The sequence below is a fragment of the Neolamprologus multifasciatus genome, chromosome 10, assembly GCF_963576455.1.
Source record: "Neolamprologus multifasciatus chromosome 10, fNeoMul1.2, whole genome shotgun sequence".
NCBI lineage: Eukaryota > Metazoa > Chordata > Actinopteri > Cichliformes > Cichlidae > Neolamprologus > Neolamprologus multifasciatus.
The window spans coordinates 25,191,561-25,208,108 of NC_140448.1; the positions used below are offsets into that span (position 1 = coordinate 25,191,561).

Sequence of the window (16,548 nt, forward strand, 5' to 3'; positions counted from 1 at the left end):
AAAAAAAAAAAAAACTAAACTAAAACTAAACATTTTTAGAAAAATAAAAAGCAAAAACGAAACAAGAAAAAATTTAAAATATAAATCAATTATTACTCTGCTAACAGCTAAAACAGCATTTAAGTTAAGCTGCTGTTTCAAGTAAATTGCCATTTATTCAAAATCTTTAAAAAATACTGAGCTTACAAGTGATTTCAAAGGAGTCATGAGCTGCAAAAGAAATAAATAATAACTTTAACTGCTTTCTTTTAAAAATGTATTATTTAGTAAAGTAATCTCTCCAGTGACAATTCATTTCCCCCAACATGAAAAATGTTATTAGAAATTGTTCCAAACCCCAGCAGAATAACACTCTATTCAGGAAATACAGAAGACAATAATTCATTTGACCCTGGCTTTTTATTGAAAAGTTCTCTCTTTTACAATATAATTTATTTTTTCCTTTAAATATCACAAAGTAAATCACTAAGCAGGAGCGGCACTCCCAATCCCTCTACATCCTGAACACAGTAACAATAAAGGTTTTGTCTTCATGTTTGTAGTCCTTAATCAAATTCATATGTTGCCAGCTGGATGAACCGGAGACGTGACTCTGTTGTGAATACAGACATCTGTGACCACTGAAGCTAAATGTGTGGATAACGGCAGCAACCTCAAAAACACATTTAGAGAAGTGAAAAATAAAAGCTTAGACACCATTGCACATTTCCTGTTTCTTTTAACTAGACAATGACTTCAAGAAGAATGACTTGAACACAAAAACTTCGTAAAGGCAGTTAGTTTTGAGTGTGCGGGCCACATCCTGTTTGTAGTTCTCACTCTGTGTCTGAGAACTCATCAGGAACTGGACAAACTGGGTTTCAGAACAATGACTCGCAGCCACTGCTGATTCAACAAAGCCAGATATTAAAGGGCAGTTGCTGCACATGATTGTTTCAGGTGACAGATCTTTTGATTCACTTTTGATTCAGATTTGTTTTTGTTTTAAGTCATACTTTACTGTTCAATGTTTATTATAACAATTATAACTGCAGTTCTGAAGGAGAAAAAAAAGCTTCAATCCCAACAAGTATATAATTCTCTATTCAGCTTGTCATCAAAGATTTGTTCTTATCATCACAACGTCAAAGATTAGGTTTGTGTCAGTCTCTCTCTACACACACATATATTTATATGTGTCAATAAAAGCTTTCACTTTTAAACATCTGTAATTTGAGACTGTCTATTTCCAAGAATGACAGAGACAGAAATGCAATTCAATGCAACAATTCACTTTAAAGGCCATATTTTAAATGATTTTGACACAATAAAAATAATCAAGCTTACTAAATTATTATTATTACGGTATCTACTCTGGCCATACCATTCACCAGATTTGAACCGTTAAAGAGATGTGTAAGGCTGTGCTCTCCATCATCCAAACACTAAATAAGTGTGTATGTATATTTTGGAAAAATTGCTTTATTCTCTCCATTTGTCATAAAACAAAAAGAAAATTAAAGTTTGTGGTGGAATAAAATAATGACATTGCAGCTGTTTTAACACAATTTCTCCCCAACATTTTTTTCCAAAGCAATTTGACTTCAGCTTGGCTTCGCAGCACAGCAGATGTTCAACTAATTAATGCACACAAGCCTCGTGAGCACTGCTCACTGTTTGGGGAGCTGGCACAGATCCAGCAAACAAGCCCTAGGGTGCCTAAAGGACACATCTTCACAGTTTAAGACAAGTCCAAGTGATTTAGATTGCAGCTCCCTCTGGATCCATTCAAATTAGGTTAAACCGGAGAGCCTTGGAAGTTCAAGGCGATATTCAACAGCTGGGCTCCGAGGTCTGCCTGCTGTCCTCCAGGCAGGAACTCTGCAGATAGCTCTCTGTAGGTGCTGCAGACTCTACGTACATGAATGTCCTTCCTGTGAATGGCGTGTTTCCATATATGCCGTGCCTCGCCGTATAAAACTACTAAACATCTGCGAGGAAGGTGCACAGCTACATGGACCTCCCCTGTTAGTCCCAGCTCTGGCAGGCCCTGCTCCAGAGACATGGTGAGTGTAGTGTCTGACAACATGTTAATGGTGACTAAGCGCTCCCCCCATAGCCAAGAATCGTCTAAGTGTGGATCAATGGCTGCACCTCGCTCAGGATGATAATCCAAGTTGCACTGCTCCACTGGCTGGAAGCCAGCTAGAGTTGATTCCTGATACATCCGAAGCACAAGTTTATGGCTCAAAGCAGGGAGTCCACTGAAGCCACACACACGCACTTTCTTTTTCTTGAAGTTCACCTTCGGGCCAAAGTCCTGCAACAATATTGGAGGAGGTTTTTGGTCACTCCATTACTATATATATATATATATATATATATATACATATATACATATATACACACACATATACATATACACACACTTTCCATACTACATATATCAAATAGAATTGACGACAATGTTATCTATATAGCACATTTTATTATGGGTACACTTAGTATGCTTACCATAAACGATTTTTAAAAAAAGCTATGTACCTCTACAACATTTAAAGGCAATAAAACACATACACTGTAGTAATTCATCTCATGTCCCACCCACAAAATAAGAGTGTTACAGTAATCTAACCTGCTTGATCTGAAAGCATGGCCCAATTTCAGAGTCAGTTTAAGATAAGAATTTTCTAACCTATATATTTTTAAGCAGCAGAAAGCAATTCTGTTTCTTTTATTAATATGATTATCAAAACTGAGACCACAGTCCAAAATGATGCCAAGGTGCCTGACTTGTTCATTGTGTTTCAGAGAAAGGGATAATAAATATGAACAAATTTTCTCTGTCTCTGACTTTTTGGATTTTTCTATCTTGTCTCTATTCGTTTTTAGAAAGATTCTAGACATCCACAAGTTAATGTCATCAACGCAGCTTAATAATTTGTGAACAGGTTAGATCAGTTAGATGATAAGGTTAAAAAGTAACCACTGACAGAATGTTTATTTCTGCAGTTCTAAAAATATTAACTGACACATAGAAACATTTAACCTTTAGTCATGATAAAACCCAATCGAGAAACTGACGAGTTAAACCAACTGAATCAGAAGCCTTTGAATTAAAATATCACAATCAACAATCAACAGTGTTGAAGGCAGCATGGAGAAGTATGACTCAAACTCTCTGTGAATCACGGTTGATCACCTGAGTAAACTCGGACTGGCACTTATATTGATTTTACAGCCCTGATAATCGCTTCTATACATCATAGTCTAAACAAAAATGTTTTGTCTGTTTTTATTTGATCACATGCTAACCTGTTTTCTTCGACCGGACTGCGACTCCTTCCACACATCCTGGTCCATCGCACATATGAGCTCCTTCTCTTCCTCTTCTGATATGAAGTTCTCCCACAAAAAGACCCCAGAAAAGGGGAAGGATGCAGCCTGGGCATCTTTTCCAACAGCGAGCCTCGACTGAGGATCGTAGAGGAAATGATGGACAATCTTCACAGAAAGATAGATAAATAGAAAAACATCGTTATTCATACAGTAACGCAAATGTATTCCTAGAATTATAATTTTTTGCGATGAAATTGACAGTTTGTAGTGAATGCCTTTTTGTTATGTTGACAAACGCTGTTGGCACACATCGATAACCGCAGTAATATCCCTTTAATAAGGATGGAATGTCCTCCGAGGGTACCCGTAGCTTGTTGTGTGCGCGCTGCTGTTAGCAGTATTTGATTATTTTTTTACCTGTAATAAAAACAATATAAAAGTTTTCTGTTGGAAACCAGTACCTTTGATTCACTCGCCTTCGGTTGTACTTTCTCCTTCAACCCTTCGCAGACGAGACACCGGCGGACACCTTTACAAGCGCACGAAGACACGTCGTCACTGGTGTCGGGAGCCATCGTCCTGCATCTTCTTCTTGTGTCAGGAAGTGGCAGCAAACAAAAACATTTAACTATCGCCACCTAGCGGAGAATGAGGGTATTTTCAGGGTTTGAGAATTATCCAACCAAAGCTAAAAGAGGACGCAAATAAGAAAACAGATTTCTGAATTATATATATATATATATATATATATATATATATATATATATATATATATATATATATATATATATATATATATATATATATATATATATATATATATAAAGCTTTGATATATATTTAAAAAACATATTAGTGGAAGTAGTGTTGTATCATAACTAGTTGTGGTTCACGACATTACATAACTACATTACTAGTGAATGTTCACTAGTAACATTCGGGAGTTAAAAATCTGCCCCCCATCTTTTATGTCCTTAAAATACCTGTAAAAACTATTTGCTTGTTTGTCCAAAAGCCTCTTATTTCCTTTCTTTTCTTAGAACAGATAATGATACAATAAATAATTTTAAAGTGTTTTTGTGAATATTTTGTTGACGCCGTTTACATATAGGAGATTTTCATATACTTCAGTGCCACCCTGCCTAGACCTCTTGCCCCTGCTTCATTTTTGGAATGAAATGTCAATAGTATTTCACTTCTTTGTGATCCAAAGAACTTAAAATAACGTAAATTTAAATCAATGTCAATTTAATTTATACAGCACTTTTAATTACACTTAAACTCAATGTGCTTAACGTAAATGAAAAAGAATCATATTAATAAAAACTAAGTTATTGTACAATTGTCATAGGGTTAAGGTTAGTGCCTGGCAGGCAAAACCCAGGCTGTAAAAACAATTCGTATTTGAACCACGCCCACCGGATATACGTAACATTTCCCCGGGAAAGCTCGGTTTCAGCAAGAGTGTTTTGAGTTCGCTCAAGTGTTTGGTAAGTGATATTAATCACAGCACAGATATTGACAAGTTTTAAGCTGTTTAATAATAAAATCAAAACCACTAACGCTTGCTCTAATTAAGTCAATAATTGTTATTTGTGTTTGTAGTCGAGAAATATAAATATATAGAGATATATACGGCTGTCGGCACTGCAACGTGGTTAGCTAGAAGAAACTCAAACTTATTCTCATATAATGGTTTCTCATCTTCTTTAAGTGAAATATCCTTCCCCACCTTAGTATGGATCTCTATATAGACGTTATGACAACGTTACTTAAAGGATAGCGCGTTATGAAATCGCATTTAGCCTGTTATTGTTGAATAGCCGCTAATTTATCGTAAACTGTTGTTGGAGGAAATCTTCCATTTCTTTAACAGATTCATCATGCTGAGGAGCTAGAGGGGATTTTAATTGCTAAATGGAAAAAATGCCAAAAAAGAGTAATTAGATCAGCTAAAACAAGTGGAACAAGCTCAGTTGTAAACAATAGCTGTGTAATAATAATAAACACAAATCTACTTTTCTAAGTCTTTGTCTGTACTACAGCGTTTCTCATCCACAGGAATTTTCATTGTTCTCGAGGCTGATCAGTGGTGCTGATTACTAATCAGGCCTTCTGAAGCAGTTACAGACCATGTTTGTAATTCATGTTTTCTTATCCTATTGTTTGTATCTAATTATATTCTTAAAGAGCTTTTACGGAGTTTCAGTCCTTGATGTAGTCAGTTTGTTTTGGCCATGTGGGCGGTGCTCTGGTTGTGTGATTAGAACAGGATTGACAATATAAATAAACTAGGAGGACACTTATCTCAGCCCATCTTCAGTTTGCCATCTTCACTCCTGAATTGTGCTTCTTCCTGCAGATAAGCGATGGAAAAAATCACTGAGAAACTTTTACTGGAGAAAGCCTCTCCAAAAGCCAACACACTGGAGCAAATCATGACTTTGAAGTAAGGACTTTGTTTCTCCTTATTATGCTCTGTAGGTGTCTTGCTGTTAAAGTTGCACTGAAGTAAACTGGTAATGCTTAGTTACAGTTGTGGTGACAAGTTTACATCCACTCATTATGGGCATGATTGTCATGGTATTTTTATGATAATTCTGTTTTTTTAAGTAATTAAAATGTATCCATTCATTCCACCCTGGAAATTATGAAGCCCTAAATGACCATGACATTTATGCCAATGCTGAGTGCACATAAACAGCTAAGGCCCTAATATTCAAAGACATTTTCCAGTTGGCTATTTAAAAACTGGAATAAAACATTGAATTTATGGAAATATTTTTATACTGTTGTGATATTTGTGTGTATGCAATAAGATTTAAATAAAAGATTATAGATGTAATACTAGAATCACTAAACGGCGTCATATGTAATTTTATTTCCCCATGGAAACACTAACTTTGGTGCTTTTTGTGTTTCAGTCTGTCTAAGTTGAGGTTGAAGCTTCAGGATCTACCTGTCAAGCTGCTGTCCCGTCTCCAGTCTCTGGAGAAGTTGGATCTTTCTGGAAACATGCTGCAGGAGTTTCCCAAGAACCTGGAGCTTCCTGCTCTTCGTTTCCTGGACCTGAGCGACAACCAGATCGAGGACGTTACCACTCTGGACTTGCTAAGCAACGTAGAAGAGCTGAGGATGGATGGCAACCTCTACATTACTGTGAGCACATAGCTTTGTTTTCTCCTTACACTCCTGTTTTAGGGTCACTCTTTGCAGCTACAGCACAAATGGCAAATCCATGAACAGGTTATAACCGACACTTGTCATCAGTATTTCATAAAATCACATACTTCTACACCGACTGCTGTCTGGCTCGGCTCATGGAGAAATATTTGAGTCAGGCCATTGCTGAATGATCATACCAGCTGATTATTAGTGTTAGCATTGCAAGGGAGCACGCTGCATCAGTTGTCATGACAATAAAATATTCATGTATTTGACTCCCTCAGCCAGCTCAAGCCTTTGTCTGCTGAGTTTGTGTATTCTGTCTTAATGGTTTCCTCCTGCAATACAAACACATGCTGATGATGTGAAATGAAGTCCCGTAGGTGTGAATGGCTCTTTTTTGTGTCAACTCTAAGACAGACTGTTGTCCAGCCTTTTTCCCCCACTGTGAAAGAGACACCGTTTCAGCCCCCACTATCCTGCAGACGATAAATGGAAATAAGGAAATCCCTGCTCCTCTGCAGGATCTGGTTGTTTTTCTAGGTGATGCATATGATAAAGCAAAACACATCCCTGCATTCTTATTATCCCAGTGTCCCAATGAAAACTGTATTATTAGCAGAGAAATTCTTTTAAAAATGGTTTCCGCTCATTTTCATCCTTTGCTTCTGATTGGCTGCCACTCATAAACAAGATCGAATAGCTGGCACACAACAAATATATATGATCTTTATCAGCTCAGTGATCAGAATGAGTAATTATATAATAATTCTGAAGTATAAATCATTCACTGAACTTCAAATAATGGAGGAATTAAACTCATTTCCTTTTTGCTGTGATCTCCAGTGTCTTCCACATTTGCACAGTCACATCAAATGTACAGTATGTTTGAAAGGAAAGTGTTCACAGAGAGACTGTTTTTTAGGTCCCTTCATCATAAAATGCCGCCACACTGACTTAATTGTTAACGTTTCTTTTGGTTATCAGGTGAGTGACACTTACAAGCTGATGGTGTTGCTGCCCAATCTGAGGATTTACAACGGTAAAGATGTCAGTACTTCTGCCAACCACTTGCGTTATGTCTACAGTGATAATCTGAGGACCAGGGTATGGAACTAATAGCTTATTTTGCTCTACTTCATGGTGTTGGTGTTAATGTTCCTGCATTTGATACTGTACAAAGTCATAACATGCACCAAAAAATGATTTTTAGCAGCTGTGCCACAGATGTGGCAATGCGTCATCGTTTCATCACGTAGCCTGGAATCACTGTCCTAACTATTGCTGTTTATTTTAGATTGCTGCTCTTTGGGAGAATAGCTTCTGCCTCCCTGATCCCATCACAGCAGAGAAAATAGATGCCTTGGAGAACAAGTTTGTCAGCACTGCTTGTTATCAAGTTAAATTTGGGCCCAATTCAGTCAGTGACTTCACCAGGTGGAGGGTAAGTTTAGAGTGCTTTAGCACTTGTCTTTGGCTGCTTTCTGTTACATTTAATAACTTTTTCTTTGTCTCCTTTGGATCCTAGGTGGGGATATTAGCTAAGGAGTATCTTCTCTCACTGACAGAACCGAAGAAAGAAGTTGATAGCGTGGAGACTACAGGCAGTCAAAATAACTCTGTGAGTCATTGTGTGCACTAAATATTGCTGCATTAATGAAGTTGCACCAGAGATCAGCAGCTTCCTACTTAGTGTCTCTGCTTTAGTCCAGAATATGCTTTTATATCCAAATTTCTGTAGTCAACTGATGATGATGTTAGAAGATTTAAAGTTCATACAGTGGCTTCGTCTTACACAGGATGTCTCAAAGCCCGCGAAGAGGAAACAAACTGAATCCGTTATAGACACCAGCGTAAGACTGAGGCCTCACAAAAAGCCTCGCACAGATCCCGCAGCCTCTGCAGCCGAAGACAGTCCACGCCAGTCGAGATTCCGCCTCAAGCCTCAGACACAAGATCCAATCGACATAATCAGGAATGTCCCCAGCAAGACAAGGCAGCCTCCCATTACCCCAAGCAGGGGAGAGAGGAGGTCAGAGAGACCCAAGAGAAGTTCTCAAGAGCAGCAAACCAGCGAGGATGATGCTCAGAAGAAACGGAAGGAAAGTTTGGGCAAAAAGGATTCACGGAGAGATGCTGACATGCTGCAAACAGTAGAAATTCGCAGCGACACACAGGTAAGGGAACCTTACCACCTTCTTTGCTTGGGAAAATGCAGTCATTTAAATTTTAGTCTGGCCAGTCAGATCCTCAGGAAAGTTGCTGCCAATGCCATTGATCACTGGAAAATTAATCTGCCTGAATTCCCAAGACAAAAGATCTAAAAAAAAAAGAAAAAAAACAGGAAAAAACATACCTGAAGTCAAAATGAGATCTTGAGACAGCCAGTAGGTGGCAGTATTAGTCCGTGTTTCCATGCAGACTTGTACATCTGGTAGCTGGTACAGAACATATGTCCCCTCTTGATGAATTTTAGTAATTTGGCTCTTCTTTAAGATTTCATTTAGCTCCAGCAGGTCTTTTCTTTTGTCTAATAACCTGAAGTGCGAACCCCCAACTTTTTTTTTTTGCTCGAGCCTTGTGTGCATCAGTATTGGTAGCATCGCTATAGGTATCATCAGATTGTGCCTTCATTAAAGTCATCTCCCTTCTCCATCTTCTTTATTGTTCTCATGATTTCTTCTTCCAACAGCCGGTGCGTCTCAAGCCGCTCCATGTTCTTCAGTGCCACAGCAAACAGGACAGCTCAGAGGACTTCTCCACCCAGCTGTGGGCCTGTGCTTTCCAGCCACTGCCTGATTCTGCTGGTATTGTTTGAATACACGTTGAAAAACAGTTGCAGGGCATCTCCAAGTCAAACAAAGCTTTAAGGATTAGAAGAAAGAGATTTGAAAGTTGTTGTTTTTTGTAAATGTGGGATTAAACTTTTATCTTTATTAACAGGCAACGCTGGAGGAAGTCGTTTGGTCGCTACTTGTGGAGGAGACTCTATCTGTTTGATTGACTGTGAAATGGGGATGGTGATGAAGAAGTACAAAGTTCCCGGGGAGGTATGCTCCATTTATTCGGATTAGTCTGCAGTAGTTAGGCTTTAAAAACCTGAATTTTCTCTCTGTCTTTTGCTCAGACTCGTAGGATACTTGGTTCATAATGGCAAGAAAACAATAAAGCTTTCTGTCTGTTGCTTTCCTTTACACCAGGAGTTCTTCTCCCTGGCCTGGACCACAGTGCTGATGTCCAGAGGAGGCAATGCTTCAGCGCAGCACTGCAGCATTCTTGCAGCCGGTGGGAAGAGAGGGATAGTCAAACTGATTCATCCCAGAAACAACGTGGCCTACGGAGAGTTCAGAGCCAGCCGAAAGGCGCTGTCTGTCCTCCGATTTAACCACCAGCAGGGAAACTTCCTCTTCAGTGAGTAATTAATTACACAAACTCTAACCATAATAGCGAGTGTGGATAAAAACGGGGAGTTTAAAGTTCTGACGGAGAATCAGATGGTTTATAAATAAATCTTTTGTCAGGCTTAAACTTATAAAGAGAAAACAAATGAATAGTGAGGTGATTACTCATTTCCCATGTCTGTTGTAATCATTTACCATCGTTCACATATCAACCTCTGCTTCAGCTGTGATGTAGTGTAATTGTCCAGTTAGGAATTATTACTGCCTCTTTGAATGTTTGCTGGACTGTTTTCCACTCATGTTTTTCTCTCTGTCAGATTTTTTTTTAAGGTTTTAGGGATCTGATGCCGTTTGTAAACAGTTGGCTATGGAAAGTGACACTCCTGTCTCTATGTTCAAGTTGTATTCTTAGCTATGCCTGCTCTTAAGTCCTCACATCTCACTGACATTGCTTTAGCAATAATTTGCTCACCTGTTAGAGTAGTGGGCTTTGCATAGTTTGATTTGCTCTTGTTTAAACTGGCTTACTTGTAAAGTAACACCGCCTCAACTTCTGTCTTGTAGCGGGATCGTACGACAACAAGATCTTGATGTGGGATATCGGCGGGGTGGACAGCCAGTACAACTTCAAAGTTGTGTGAGTCTTTCTGCCAGGAAAAGTGTTTGCGATGCAATTTCTTTAGCAGATCACATCTGTTGTACTGAATTTTCTAAAATATATAACCGTTTATCAATAATACATGTTTTTTCAAACTGCTACCATTGACATTAAGATGAAAGGTTCAGACTGTGATGTTGAAAATTTGCTGTTTGACCCTCCAGTCAGCTGCTGATATTGGAAATCGGTACCACCCCTCTGCACATCTGCTTGCCCCCCACTGCTCCCAGTGCACACCTACTGACTGCCTGTGAGGATGGCTTGCACTGCTACAACACGCAGCTTGGTGCCAACAACACCAGTAAGAGGTGAGATTTGAATCTCTCCCAGTCTACCTTTTATTCTGGTGACAGTCAGTGACCTAGACCAGCAGTCCCCAACCTTTTTTGCGCCACGGACCGGTTTATGCCCGACAATATTTTCATGGACCGGCCTTTAAGGTGTCGCGGATAAATACAACAAAATAAAACTGGTACCCAAAAAAAGAAGATTTATTCATAACACACGTGAAAAGACCCAGGAAAACCGAGTAAACGATAAAAACAATAACAAAATAACGCTGAAAACCGATAAAAACCCTGAAAACTATACATTTCACACCTGAGCCTCAACTCTCACGGCCCGGTACCAAACGACTCACGGACCAGTACCGGTCCGAGGCCCGGGGGTTGGGGACCGCTGACCTAGACTATACTGGCTCACTATATCTGTTCACTGATGTTTTAATGAGAAAACTGAATACATATGCGGCCCACCCAGAAACAATTACGGTGTTTTTGTTTTTATTTCCTTGGTAGGTCAAAAGAAATGGAGATAACTTTCCCCATATATAAGAAGGAAGACAAAGACCATGACTACCACACTGTGGACGGCCTGAGTTTCCTTAATAATGACATAGTGGGTAAGTGTACCACAATACCACTGTAGTTTTATTTACAGTGCCTTTAAACACATGTCGCTCTGAGCTGGAAACATTGACTCATGCTGGATATAATTAGACCTTTAAGCGATGCTTGGCGTTAGCAGTCAGTCCAGGTTGGTCCTGACTTCATTTAAGTTTGAGGATCTGACTCTGGCACTCTGTAGCATCATAGTCTCACTGTACAATATCAATCGCCTTGAGGTGACTCCTGTTGTAAATTGGTGCTACATAAATAAAATTGTCTAGCTTAAAATCTCCTGCTTATTCCTATTCCTGATTTCCCTTTTCTCATTTTTTTTCCTAATCTTTTGCGCGCTCGGTCAATTACGATAGCATCCAAGAACTACCTGTATGGTTGCATTTACCTGTGGAGCTGGAGCAGGACCAAGGTTCAGCGACCTGACAAGAAGAGCAAAGCAGTGCGTGCTGTGGTTCTGGCTGAGCTGCAGTGGGCCAACACTCAGATTCCCTACCTGGCTCTCAACACCTGTCCTGGTAAGTTCACCTCATCTCGTCAGTTCTGATGCATTTAACATTCAGTCATCATTTCAGGTCATCATCAGCGTAGACGAGGGCAGTAAGCTTACTAACTGCCATCTTCAGGTCACCACAGATATTTGGGAGCTGGGACACAGAAGGACAGCCCAGACTGGGTCTGAAGCCACTCCATAGTTGCCCTGACTGTAGGCTTTACTGTAGAACTGGATGTTTTCACTTTACAATCTAAATTACGTTCCAGGGTTATGATTTTAACCCTCCAGATTGTAGTGAATCAGATAAATAAAACATTCTAAAGCAGCAGTCCCCAACCTTTTTTGTGCCACGGACCGGTTTATGCCCGACAATATTTTCACGGACCGGCCTTTAAGGTGTCGCGGATAAATACAACAAAATAAAACTAGTACCGGTACTGAAAAAAAGAAGATTTATTCATAACACACGTGAAAAGACCCAGGAAAACAGAATAAACAATAAAAACGACAACAAAATAACGCTGAAAACCGATAAAAACACTGAAAACTATACATTTCACACCTGAGCCTCAACTATCGCGGCCCGGTACCAAACGACTCACGGACCGGTACCAGTCCGAGGCCCGGGGGTTGGGGACCGCTGTTCTAAAGCACAAATAAATGAGTGCACACCTCCACTGAAGCCGCACACTCAGACCTGCAGCTCTGAAACAACAGAGAGGACAGCTGATGTAACTCAATCACTCTATGCCGTGAACTAATTTAGAAGATCTTGAAGTGCAGACAGCTAATGGCCTGAAGGACTTTAAAGTTCATTTAAAGGTTCCTGGTAGTAACTTGTGAAAAACTACTATAGTGCTTAGACCAAGAACATCACAGATACTCACCACGTGTACTTTTCTGTGTTCTCGTTCCTATCATTAGGTCAAGCCTACATGGTGTGCGGTGATGACAAAGGCAAGATATGGACATACCACATCCCCAACCTCCAGAAAACCAGTTTCCACACTGGGAAACCCATACTGCCCACTGAGGTATCTGTATTTTCAGACAGTAGCTTTCTCTTACGATTCTTGTTTAGAGAAATATCGATTGTTTTTTTTGTTCTGTTTTTTTTTTCTAAAAATGAGTCCATTAAATTAGTCTGGGAGGTAGTTGCAGTCAGACAAAACAAACTCCCAGGTTAGTGAACGTTATCCTAATCATCAGTTATACTTTCCTTAGTTGTCCTTGTTTTTGTTCTCTTTTACTTTTATGTCTTATTAAAGTTGTTTCACAATCTGAGCTCTGAAATTGAAAACACATGGAGCTTCATCCGCCCACTTGTTTGTTTTCCAGCTGGATTTCTGGTGATGTCACAACATACCCAGATCTCAGCACTGGGCTGAAACATTGTCCTTCATGTGTGAATCCATTGAAGTCCCGTAAAGAGAGAGTTTCTTTGTCTTGCACTCACAAGACATTTAAATTTGCAGAAGCAGTTAATTGTGTTGTTCCTAGAGAAATACACGTCCACAGGAATGCACACAGGAAGCTTACAATAGATAAACACGGGCCATTCAAGTATTATTTTAGCTTCAGCATAATTTCCTCGGATTTTGTCTGCATCTCTCATAACAGATGTGTGCAACCACCATAAATATGAGAGATCTGAGCTGTGTAGTTGATTTTTGTTTCATTTTGGAAGATTACACAATGACCAGCTCTCACATATAAACACAGGTTTATTGTGCACAGGAGTCCCTGTGCAGGCCATTAAGATAACGTAAAGGATGGAGACATTTTAAACCTACATTTCAATGAAATAAATGTCACTATCCATCTTTACTCTTTAAAAAGAGCTCAGTTTGCTTGCCTCTTTCAGCCCGCGCATGAAATGTAAAGACTAGTGATTTGAGACTTCCGAAGCTTCACGTCGGCCGCGTGTAATGAGACTAAACTTCAGATGCATTTCGCTTTTCTCTCCACTCAGCACTAACATGTTGTTTGTTTTTGGCAGGTGTTGGAGTGGCCGACCCCAGTTAAGAACGACCACGGCAAGGTAGAAGGCCCCTCCATCAACAGCGTAGCCATGGACCCTGAGCTACGCTATCTAGTTGCCCTTAGTGACAAGAATATGGTGATAGTGTGGAAGAGAGAGGAGTCGCCCTGAGCAACCATGGACTGCACAGCCATAAAGAATCTGAGTGTGCCCCATTACTGAAAATGTGCACATTCATAATTTGCGAGTGTTGATGCTACATCAGCATCTAAAAGCATCACAGACTGAAGAACAAAAGAACTCTGTTACTTTTTTTTTTACACAATAGTGTATTATGTGGAGTTTAAACATAAAACTGTAATTTTCAGATGTTTTTGTTTTTACTTAAAGTTGCTGCTGTTATGAGTTATAGGCGATCATAGCTAGGTGACTTTGACTGGGACAGAATTATCTGTTGATTTGTCCAGAATGGACAGAAACGGCTCCATTTAGATCCACATGGTTACAATAATGAACCGTGGACTTCAAAATTCAGCTGATGACTGAATTTGTTTTCTTGTTTCTACTCCCTGGCACAGTTTCACAGTTTGGATGTGCAAAGTTTACATCAGTGTAAAAGTACAAGCGAGCCCAACAAAAAGCCATTTAAAAGCCATTTAGCTGGTTTAAGTTTAACTTGAATTAGTTAAAGCTTTGTTAAACTTGTTTTTAGCAGATCTGTGTGTAATGTCAGAACGGTCACGAGTTCGTGTCAAAGAATTATTCCTAACTTTAATGATGTGTTATGGTAAGGTCTCACCCCTCCCATCACCCTTGTTTCCACCAGTAAGGACCACAATCTAGCACACAGCAGATTGTGACTCCACATAATAAGACTGCTCGGTGTCTGTAGGATGTTTATCCACATTTTCACTGTAACAAACTTCATGTTTCACATTAAATTGGTTCATTCAGATTTAAGCCGTCAGAGTCTGCGGCTTGTTTCTTTTTTGAAATATATGCTTTGATAAGTATAGTTTTTCAATGTGAATGATTGAGGCTTTTATTTTCCCGTGCTACTTTTTAATGATCAGATAACACTGAAGAGTGAAAATGCTGCAACATTTACTTTTCTGAATACTTCTCATGTCAGTGTGCTTATTGTGTTTTTATGCTTTAAAGCTGAAAGTGGACTGTTTTTTCTATTTAATTAAAGGCGTTTTTAGCTTGCTTCTAACTGCTTTTGGCTTTTAAGTGTATTCTGTTGTTCAATCAAATGTCTGAATTCTTAAGAAGTACAGCAAAGATGTAAACAGGTTGTTCCGTTGTACCTGGTATTGACTATTCTCATTTTAACCACTTGGTGGCTGGCATGGTTGTTTTTTCCTTAGCTCTGAAAACACAGACTGCATTCTTTGGAAGGAATTTACTTGAAGGGTGCTTGTGCCCAGTAATGTATATGCTTAAAAAACAAACAATAAAAACAGAAGATTTCATTACAGAATCATATGTTTGGAAAAGGGGTTCAAAAAGTAGATGAAAAGAACCACTCAGCTTATTTTACTGGGAGTACTTTGGTGCTACAGGGAAGAATGGATTCAATTACACAAATGATTTCCAGCCGTAAACATTGAAGTATCTGTAAAAGACAAAGATGAAAAGAAGAATGCTTCAAGAAGAAAATGTTCCAAAACTATGAAAAATCTACAATGGACCAGCTCAGAAAGTGTAAGATGAAGGTTTTGACGTGACTCTCCCGGTCCACAAACCTAAACAATACTAGGAAATCTCCTAAAGGTGTTCTGAGACTCCTGGGAACCCAAGACTTTGGCAGGGATGGCTGTAAATTCTCTACACAAGAATCAAAAGACTTGCTGCTACAAAAAAAACCTTCCCCAAACAAGTTTTACTGAGCAGGTTACCCAACCATACAGGATGTCCAAACCTTTACCTCAGACTTTTGTCCTCTTTTGTCTTCATAGGTCAGCGGAGTCCCTTTGTTAACAGTTTAGAAAGAATGCACTTTTGTATTAATTCAACCACACTTCATGTAAGGCTATATGAGTGAAAAATAAGACAGAGGGAGTGTTTCTCTTCACTTTCAGTGTTTCTGCCCTAGTCATCTTCCTAATATTGAAATATAGCGGCGGGTATTAAGAAGTGCCCTCTCACCAGTGGTTTGAAAAAAATCTCTAAGGAAGAAGCGATCTACCGTTTGGAGGAAGCTATTTTCTGGGATCTATGTATCCTAAGATCCCTGGGTTGTCAGGGGGCTTTTGCCTTTGGTAGGGTCTCCCAAGGCAAATCCTGGATGAGGGCACCATGAAAGATAAAAAAAAAAATTAAGGGACCTGTTTACTCTGGATTAGGGTTAGGGGTTAGGGGGTTAGGGTTACTGGAGTTGCACTCTTGGGCCGGGTCTGGGGAAGGAGCTTAAGGGACAGGGTCTTCTGTGGGCTCACCACATACAGGATCCCCCATGAGGATTGGGTTCAAAGTGTGTTGGGTGGCAGTAAAAGGCAAGAAGCTGGGCGGTTCAATCCGTGGTTCTTGGGGCGGATTATTGGGACATTCTCTATCATTATTTACATTTATTTAACAGGAAGTAAAACTTGTGGGATTTGCATTTTTCACTTCTTAACAGGCACACA

At 39.5% G+C, this 16,548-nt stretch overlaps 2 protein-coding genes across 2 annotated transcripts; one reads left to right on the top strand and one right to left on the bottom strand.

Moving 5' to 3' along the window:
• Nucleotides 1-172: 172 nt before the first annotated feature.
• Nucleotides 173-3,925, bottom strand: alkbh4 (alkB homolog 4, lysine demthylase). The gene is made up of 3 exons (XM_085174644.1): nt 3,780-3,925; nt 3,295-3,483; nt 173-2,299 (listed from the first exon to the last, which is right to left on the bottom strand). The coding sequence occupies exons 1-3, from the start codon at nt 3,891-3,893 to the stop codon at nt 1,778-1,780; spliced, it is 825 nt and encodes a 274-aa protein (XP_085030770.1). The 5' UTR covers nt 3,894-3,925; the 3' UTR covers nt 173-1,777.
• Nucleotides 3,926-4,733: 808 nt separating this feature from the next.
• lrwd1 (leucine-rich repeats and WD repeat domain containing 1) lies at nt 4,734-15,673 on the top strand. Its single transcript, XM_085173683.1, has 16 exons — nt 4,734-4,808; nt 5,681-5,767; nt 6,243-6,477; nt 7,471-7,590; nt 7,781-7,927; nt 8,012-8,104; nt 8,283-8,660; nt 9,176-9,290; nt 9,427-9,533; nt 9,684-9,894; nt 10,449-10,521; nt 10,707-10,850; nt 11,340-11,443; nt 11,798-11,959; nt 12,862-12,971; nt 13,937-15,673. Exons 2-16 carry the CDS (start codon nt 5,688-5,690, stop codon nt 14,087-14,089), a joined length of 2,232 nt encoding a protein of 743 aa, XP_085029809.1. The 5' UTR covers nt 4,734-4,808; nt 5,681-5,687; the 3' UTR covers nt 14,090-15,673.
• Nucleotides 15,674-16,548: the final 875 nt, after the last annotated feature.